This window comes from Nothoprocta perdicaria, unplaced genomic scaffold, assembly GCF_003342845.1.
Source record: "Nothoprocta perdicaria isolate Ctin4 unplaced genomic scaffold, notPer1 scaffold_371, whole genome shotgun sequence".
Taxonomy (NCBI): Eukaryota; Metazoa; Chordata; class Aves; order Tinamiformes; family Tinamidae; genus Nothoprocta; species Nothoprocta perdicaria.
Genome location: NW_020455612.1, coordinates 173,529 through 182,791, shown reverse-complemented (window position 1 = coordinate 182,791; position 9,263 = coordinate 173,529). Strand labels below are relative to the sequence as shown.

The 9,263-nt window shown below is 47.1% G+C and overlaps 1 protein-coding gene across 1 annotated transcript; it reads left to right on the top strand.

The window, feature by feature from the left end:
* The first annotated feature begins 3,547 nt into the window (after window positions 1–3,547).
* On the top strand, window positions 3,548–8,545 carry IGSF11 (immunoglobulin superfamily member 11). The gene is made up of 6 exons (XM_026044555.1): window positions 3,548–3,706; window positions 4,514–4,721; window positions 5,483–5,638; window positions 6,636–6,758; window positions 6,990–7,140; window positions 7,754–8,545. The coding sequence occupies exons 1-6, from the start codon at window positions 3,668–3,670 to the stop codon at window positions 8,202–8,204; spliced, it is 1,128 nt and encodes a 375-aa protein (XP_025900340.1). The 5' UTR covers window positions 3,548–3,667; the 3' UTR covers window positions 8,205–8,545.
* Window positions 8,546–9,263: the final 718 nt, after the last annotated feature.

Below are 9,263 nucleotides of genomic sequence, written 5' to 3'. Positions count from 1 at the left end.
GTAAAGATGCACCCACATAGCATCTTGGATAGGTGGACATGTGCATGTGTAACCATACTGCATTTCTGGGTAGTCCAAGATGTAAAGAAGAGGGGGTGTAGCCTGTAAAGCAAATTTGATCTTTGTTCTTTCAGCCTTCTGTCTGRGAGTGGAAATTACGCTACAGAAACGGCCTCCCATCCCAGTGCTGTATTAACCCCCCAGCCTGTTCGTGCTGGTGGAGGAAGCCTGTGTGTGTATTTGGTCTCCCAGCGCTGCTGTCATCCTGGCTAAGCTTATTTGTCAGAAATGGCAGTTCGTGTTCTCCCCAGCTGTAGCCCTGCAGGTGCCACTTAGCTTTGCAAAGTGAGTCCTTGTCTCTAAGTGCAGCCTGCCGCTGTGCACCCCAGGCCAAAGAGCAGCCAAGGGGCACGGGGATGCATGTGGCAAAGGCAACACTAAGGAGGTGGCTTAGGCCGGGGTTTAGCAGTGCAGAAAGAGAAGAGCGTGGGGTGAGGGGAACGTTTCCTGCAGGCCTGGGCTCAGTGCTGCCCCCTCAGCAAGAGAAGTGCCTGGGGACCTCAGCTCTTGTGTCCCCTCACAGAAACCCCTCCACATCATTCAAATTGAAGGGGATGCTGTGGTGCTTTGAAAGGGGGAGGATATTATGGGACCGGGGGCATAGGGGGCTCCAGGGCAAGAGCAGGGCTCTGGCAGAGCCGGGTGGCATCACAGGGAGTGTAGCTGAACAAGAGCAAGTTCCTCCGCTTGCTTTCAGGACAAATGACTCTTTCATGGTTATTTTAGTTATTAACAGAGCTGTGATCAGTTTTTCTCCCGTGAATGTTTGTTTTGCCAAGTTAGGCTCACTTCCAGAGTGAGGAAGTTATTACACGTTCGCTTTGATTTTTTAGAGCTTCTTATAAGCATAATGGAAAATTCTCAGCTGTATTGAAAATCATTATCACAGTGAAGTAATTATGCATGTTCTGTTTTGGCACTCTTATTATTCTGCAGGATGTTTACAGTCAACTAATAGCAAATATTAAGACTAATGACAGGGTAGTTAGGTATGAAAATCACATCATCTTGATGCCTGAGTGACTGACATAACTAACCCTGCAGTGCAAAATGCAAACACCAGATTTCCAACAAAGTCCCTATTAGTGAATACTCACACTTAAGTATCTCTTTTCTTGTGAAGCAGAATTTTATTGAGTGGGTGTTTCTTGGAGCGGACTATGGAGCTTTGAAGGGATGCAGCTGAAGATTGCATGTTGCTCTTCTAAACTGATGAATATTTGGGGGGATGGTTCTCATCTCATGGGAGGCATCTCATTAAACCAACATTGAACATCTCAGAAGAACCATTGGCTCCGTATTAAAGGGAAGGCTTAATCCAAGAAAAGCCCAAATTATTGTGATTTTCTACACACAGTTTAGCACAAGGATAGTTGGGCTGAAGAGTTGTGCCAAGGTAGCCTTCAGAGTGMGGCCAGCAGAACAGAGAGCCCCTCATCAGGGTCATATTCAGTAAGAGCCGTCTCTGAAGCTGACATGGGTCACTTCTGCTTTTTCAGCTATTAACACTGCTTGAGTGGCCATAAGCAAATTAGGAGTCCAAAACCACTCCCAATCTGCCARCCACAGTAGCAAGTGAAAGGCAGATGCCTTGTAATAAAGGTCATACTTATTACTGGCCCTTCAAATTATTTCCTTCCGCTTGCTGCTGACAGCCCCTCATAGGAGATTGATGGATTAAGCTTCCACCAGCTGTTCCTTCTCCAGGCACCTAATTCTTTTAGATATTAGGATGAAAGCTGGACTGTTTCCCCAGAAAGTCCCAAAATGTGTATTTTCAAATAAGTTCTCGAACTGGAAATACAGTCTGATTTGGGTTTTCCTGCAAACTAGTAAACTCATGTCTTTCACGCGGAGAGATTAAAAATGACATTTTGTTTGTCTCTGTTTTGAAGCATTTCTGAGCCCTCATGAGTTCAAGGCTCCATATATTTATGGAGCCTTGAAGCGTGCAAGGAAGATGGGGGATAGGGAGGAAGGGAGAACAGTGGCAAGTTCACAGAATCACAGAATGGTTGAGGTTGGAAGGGACCTCTAGAGATCATCTAGTCCAACGCCCCTACTGAAGCAAGGACACCCAGAGCATGTGGCACAGGGCGGCATCCAGGCAGGTTTGGAAGTTCAGAGCAGATTGCTGAGGATCTGCATAGCCTTTGGATATTCCAGCTCCAGAGCAGCTTGTGCAAACACAGGAACACAACATAGGTGCCATTAGGCAGGCTGGGAGACATCCCAGCAGATAAGCATGAAGACCACTCGGCTTTTTTTTTCTGAGAAATTAGCCTATTTGATTTCTTCACAGTACAGATAGAAACCTGTTCTCATGAGGTGTTCTCAGCTCCACTTTCAGCAAGCAAGTGCCTCCCAGCAGAAAATAGAGACTTTGCCGACAGCCCTTCCTTGGGCCAGCCAAGAGAACAGAGCAGTCCACAGATTTCATCTGGGTGCTGTTAATTTTCTCATATTGCCTCAGAGCTTGAACACTTTTTGCCGTCTTCTCTAGCAGCCCCCCACATGCATTGAACAAGAAGGCAGAAAACTGACAAGTAGGAATGTGTCTGGAGTCAACATTTTGCTGTGGGGAAAAGTGGCTAAAGAAATTTTAGTGCTACTCAAAAATGGAGGTCATGGCTCCTTTGTTGGTTTCATTTGATGAGATTTTGGCTGTATGTATAGAGATTTTACCTTATGTGATTTGCAGTCTAAACACTGCAGCGTTAAGTTGCCACACGAGGAAGCTGGGACTTGCCAGGCTTTGTATCCTGTCTAGCCTGTGTGTAATGAAAATAAGCAATAAATGGCAGAAATACTAGAAATAAGCTAGGTCTGATCAGATCTTCTAATATTATTAGCCATTTGTTTTTTTTTAAACAGTTGTAATGAAATACCTGGTCTGGAATTGGATTGTTAACTCTTTAAATTGAAAACGACATGAAAATGTTCRTGTTCACACTAGGTTTTGTGAGGAGCAAAAGTGGAGGGGGAATTGTGTGCCTTCTTTAAAATTATACATTCTCTCATCCTACCTCGTGGTGAAGATTTTCAGCATACAGTTTTCTTTTCTATTTCAGTGATGCTGGATATCATTAAGATTGATGAGTTCAAAAATATATTTCATTATCTCTTAGACACAGCTTGACTGCTCCTATAGCTCCTTTCTTGTCTCCAAGTTCAAAAATATATTTCATTATCTCTTAGACACAGCTTGACTGCTCCTATAGCTCCTTTCTTGTCTCCAAAGCAAAATCTGTTGTTTTCAGAGGGTTTGAAATTAAAGTCATCTCACCTAAAAGGGCAACCTGTGCACATTTGGAAAGGTTCTGCATGAGAGCAACCTGGCCTGTGTGAGGGAGCAGTGTATTTCATTTTAGCCTGAAGTCATCCATAAGGGACAGTTTYATAACAACAGGATGCTGCTGTCATGAATTGCATGTGCGTGGGGCCACCTGAAATGTTTAAGCAACACATCCTTCTCTTTCCAGGTCTCGTGTGTCCTCTAGAAGTGTCAGTCAGTTCAGGGAGTGTCCAGGTTGCCCGGGGCCAGACAGCGGTATTGCCCTGCACCTTCACCACAAATGCTGCTCTCACTAACCTTAATGTCATCTGGATGGTCATTCCTCTTTCTAACGCCAATCAGCCTGAACAGGTAGGTCCTTTCTCTCTTGTGCGTGGAGTTTTAGGAAGCTTTTCTTTTCCTCACCCTTTTTTCACTGATCTGATGGAGTCCTTGTACAAAATTGAGCCGGCGACTCCCAGAGCATTCCTTTCATTGCTGAAAGGACCTTRCATGAGTCTGAGGCAGCTTACGTGAATCTGACAGTCTTAACAGTGTTTTTTTAATTGATAGTGTGTATTGTGTCCTCAGTTTCCTTGTTGAATGTGCAGTTGGGCAAGTGTATGGGATACAGTATGGCTGCTCTGGATCTCTGGTGGGTTTTGTATTCAAAGGAGCACTTGAAGTGTAATCCAGCTTTTGGTGCACTGGAAATGAGTGTATCATGCTATTCTGTTGTGAGATCCAATATCTCTCACTGAAAAGTTCTTGCTCCTCAGTGGTTTAGTACCTCCATGTAAGCTGTCTGGTTGGTAGAGGTCACACCGGTTCAGAGCTTGCATTACCTTGTCCTTCAGTTCATCCTAGCGATCTTCAACAAGCAATGTCAAATCACGGCAAGGTATTCCTGGCTGAAAGCCAAGATGATGCTATCCACTAGTTGGATGCTTTCAGCAAAGTACTCATAGACCTGAGGAGTAYTTTTGTCTCTCTGTAATCCTGTGCAGATGAATAACCAATATTACATGAAACAAGTCAATATTGCCAAACCAGTGTTACCAGAAGACTTGGGTCCCAGGAACTGGTCCTTTCAGCTTTTGAAGCCCATGTTTTGCTTGCTGCTTTCCCTCTTTGCCCATCCCTTGTAGAGTGTTGTTTGAACCTTTCTTTCTTTTCCAGGTTATTCTCTACCAAGGGGGTCAGATCTTTGGTGGTGCACCCCAGTTCTATGGGAGAGTGGGGTTTGCTGTGACAATGCCAACCACCAGTGCCTCCATCTTCATCAACAACACTCAGCTGTCAGATACTGGTACATACCAGTGTTTGGTCAACAATCTTCCCGACCGAGGTGGCAGGAATATTGGAGTCATTGGACTCACTGTTTTGGGTGCGTGTACTGGAGTTTTGGGGGACGGGGGAGGAACAGTGTCAAAGGGATCCTCTGTGCATGATGGTGCTTAGTGGATGGATATGGTGGTGTGTGTTGGAGCACATGGAYATAGAGCAGGAAGGAATGGGTTGCCTTGTTGGTATTGTGGGAGTTTACAGGGCATCTGTCCTCATATGTAAATGGCATATCATAGAGCTGTAAAATACAGTGGAGGGAAAGTTTTTGAGGCAAGACTGTGATGTGGGATTGCAAGAAGCACTTGGAATGCTAAGGGGAACATAAGTTTTGAGCATAACAAGGGTAGAAGAGAATGAACTTTTTGTCTTTGCCTCYGTTTCCTGCCAACAGTTAATATTGGATCCTCCCCAGGATGTTAAGTACTCCAGAGCATGTGCCATTATGGAGCTATGAATGCAAAACTCAACTGCAGCAAATTCTGTTTGTAGATTGGTTTGGTCTTGCCACTCAGGGAGGTTCACCTTTTTATTCTGTGGGAATGAATCTAGGAGAGGTGGGTCTGAACAAGTCAGCAATAGTCTGACTGGCTAGTCAGGAATCTTTGTGCAGTACCACCACCCAAACCTTAGAGGGTGCTTGTCTGCTGTCTCCCTTTTGGGCTTTGCCTCCCTCTTACCTCCCTTCAGCTCATGCGAATGTCCTTGCTTTCCCTAGCAGTATGTATGCAGAAAAGACCTGCACCCTGCTGTTTGGCTGTATCTCCTGATCTGCTCTCATTTTTCCCTCTTCTGTCATTGTAGTTCCTCCTTCTGCCCCACTCTGCAGAATCCAGGGGTCCCTGGATGTGGGCAGCGATATCACACTGACCTGCAGCTCAGAAGAAGGCATCCCCCGGCCAACATACCTCTGGGAGAAACTGGACAATGTACCCAAGTTGCCCCCAACTGCCACACAAGGTGCTCGTTTTGTTGGTTTTCCTCTTACTTCCCAGGTGGTTTGCCTGGGCTTTCCTTTGTCCAAGCTGCCAGAGGTGACACAGCTCATTGAATGTCTGCCATCATTTGCATGGTTACTTGTTTGGAACGAAGATTCCTGCAGCACTGGAACTTGGGGTGGACTAGATACCCTCCACTGAACATTTACATTTCATTATTTTGGGGGTAGATAACCATATTTCCCATTGAGGAGAAAGAGATCAGTCAAGTGGGAGAGAAAAAAATGGTTGCTAGACATTCGCACATGGCAGAGATATCAGCTGCTGGCTCACCTGCATTTCAAACTAAAAWAAGACTCATAGACTGGAAAATGGGAGAAGGGAGACAAAAGCAACCCCCCAAAATCCTGCCAGGTTTTYACATTGTTCCAGTATGTTACTGGTGGAGCTGCCTTTCAGATGTGTGTAAAAGCAAWGCTCTGATCAAACTGGGCAGGGTATGGGCCAGCCCTAAGTCACAACCATCAGATTTATTAGCCTAGATGACCTGACCAAATAGTAATAGCTGTACTCTTCYCCTTTAACTTACCCTGTTCTAAGAATCTATAAGAATGTTAGTCTTAGATAACCCAGGCCTGAGGAAAATTGGCMGAGCAGGCAATGTAAAGCTTGGGGGTGGGAGGGAGAGCAGGGGTGCTGCAGGGCAGGACTAAATTTGCCAAGCAGACATGGGGATAGGGCATTGCATATCTCTCATTTCCTCCCTTCTTTCACACAATGATATGAGTCCCAAGCTTTAATTTGCAGAAACTCATCTATARGAAGAAAAAGAAACATCTAGTGTAAGCTCCTTAAAACCTAATCTGTGTGTATGCACAATGCTTCCATCTCAAAGTTATTTCCTAATTTGTTTATCTCTTAAGAGTCTCACACCACAATTCTCTATTTGCTGGATTTGCCTTTTCATGGCTTTTGTGAAGCGGGGGAGGGATTTAAATCCTTCTTTTCTCTCTGACTAGACCAAGTCCAGGGCACTGTCACTCTCCGAAATATCAGCACTGTGTCCTCAGGTCTTTACCAATGTGTGGCTTCAAATGCCATTGGAACAAGCACTTGCCTTCTGGACCTGCAAGTCATTGCACGTAAGTATGTTGCCAAGAGAGGTTTTGCCACCTGGTTCTGTCTTGTGACAGTAACGTGTGTAACCATGTTTGCTGTGAGCCACCGTATGCCTCTCCATCAGAAGATCATTGTACCCTGGAATGGGGACAYTGCCTTTGCCCCCTCCGAAGCCTTGGTGGCTTCAAATACTCATGGACAGCTACAGCCCGATCCTGATGTCTTCTCCATTCTCTGTTCAATCCTTCTCACAGCCCATCCCCGGAGCATCGGCCTGATTGCTGGAGCAGTGGCCACGGGTGCTGTTGTGCTAGTTGTCTGCATTGTCTTGGTGGCCGTGGCGCTGTTTTACTGGAAAAATAAACACAAAGAGGAAGAAGAAGAGGAGATTCCCAATGAGATAAGGTAGGGATTAAGGAAAGCTGGTGTTAGTGAATCTTTTCTCTCTCAGCAAAGCCGTAGCTGGCAGAAAGGCACATGGCAGTCCCTACTTGTTAATCATGAATGTGTTTTGTGGACTAGGGGAGGTGTCTGTATCTGTCCAGAAAAAAAGGCAGGAACAAATGGAGAACAGTAACAACTGAWTTTTTTTCACCCTTGCCTTTGTTAAGGACCTTGGTGTGAAACTGCTAGCCCCATAGGAGAGTGATTCCACACATAGCAGGGATCCTGACCCTCAGTACTGGGTTGTGATGAAGAGATCTGGGGAGACAGGTGTGACCTTCTCCAGTGTTACAGACAGTGTGTCCCTCTGGTAGCTTCTCACAGCTTCCCTGAGCATTAACTTCATTGGTTGCTACAGGTACAGTTATATTGACAATGTAGTATTGTGATTGTGACACCCATCGTTTTTGCCCTCTAAACATGAGAGATGGGTCCTACAAAGAGGAGTGAGTAAACAGGCGAAGAAGCAATGCTTGTCCTTCACCTTAGGTTGACAGCATTGCTACTGGTGAGGAGGGACATGGGGAAATGGAGCAGCACCCTGACCGCCCCTTCACACTCTCTCCTTTCCTAGGGAGGATGACCTGCCACCCAAGTGCTCCTCCACCAYGAAAACATTCCATGCCGATGCATCCTCATCCGAAAACGACACCCTCACCTCTTCCAACACCTACAACAGCCGTTACTGGAACGACCCCAAAGCCAACCATGCCACAGACTCCTTCACCCGCTTCAGCAACAACAACGACGTGCGTCAGCCCCCCTTCTCCCGCTCGGGTAGCACGAGCACCCGCCCCATCTACGCCAATGGAGGGCACCCATCCCCGGCTCCCCCTAAGACGCTGGTGGTAACGGCCAACACGGCCCCATCCCCTCAGGARGTGGTGAGGAGCAATGGCTCAGTGAGCAGGAAGCAAAGGCCGCAGCACACGCGCTCCTATGCAGTGAGCCAGGCAACACTGGAGCGCATCGGGGCTGTTCCTGTCATGGTGCCTGCTCAGAGCCGGGCCGGTTCCCTCGTGTAGGGCGCTTGGGCAGGCAAAAACACAGCAAGAAGCTTCATGTACCAAGTGGGGTGAGGACATGGGCAAGAGACCCTCCTACTCCTTGAAAAATGTGGTGAGATGGGGGGAGATGCRCCTCTCCCCGCTGCCCTTCCCCCTCCCAAGACTGTTGCTGGCTGGTGGGACAGCCCCGGCCTTGCCACTTTGCCCCCCAGGTTTTGGGGGCTTTTCCACACTGGTGGATCTCACAGATGTGCCAAGGCCACAGGAGAAGGGTCCTAGGGGCATTGCTGTGCTCGCCCTGACTGCTGGGCCCCAGCAGGGATGCACACTCGGCCCTAATCTCTGGGGAATTTGTTTTCTTTTTTTCAGTTTTTTTTTTTTTTTTTTTTTTTTGTAGGAGGGGTTGTTTATGATCATTTGGTGATTTCAGGGAAGACTGGGAATATATCTATTTTTTTCTGTTGTTGTTGCTGTTTTATTTTCAAGAGGACAACAGACTGTGTTGGAGTGGGAGGGACAAACATGTCTGGGAGAGGCAGAGAAAGGGTTGAGGAGGGAAGGGGCACTCAGAAGAAATATGCATCAGCCTTGGTGACCACAGTCCCCTTCCCAAAGCCCTGTCCCTGCTCCTGGATGAGGGAGGGCAGTGGGACAGGGACAATCATGAGGAGACAAAGGCTGAGGGAGCCCCAGGCCTGAGCAGTCGGTCAGAAGCAGAACCACCAGCCAGGCCAAGGGAGGAAGGCTGGGCAAGGCTATGTGCTGGAGAGTGGTTTTCTTTATTTATGTTTTGCAATTCTTACCCTCTGCCCTCTGACACACACACGGACATGCGCACACACATGTCCTTAATACACTGGATTTTTTCCTGCACTAGTTCTGGGTGCCTCTGGGCATCCTTCTCTGTGTAGTTCTGTGTGGTAGGAGGGTGCGTTGCTCCTGCTGCTGCTGTAGGACTCAGCATTTTTTGCTGCCTGTGTTTTTCAGAGGCAGAGAGGAGCACAGTGGGGTGGGAAAGCAGCAGGCAGGTCCTACAGGGCTGGCCAAAGGCTTGTGGACTTCTCTGATTCTGGGCAA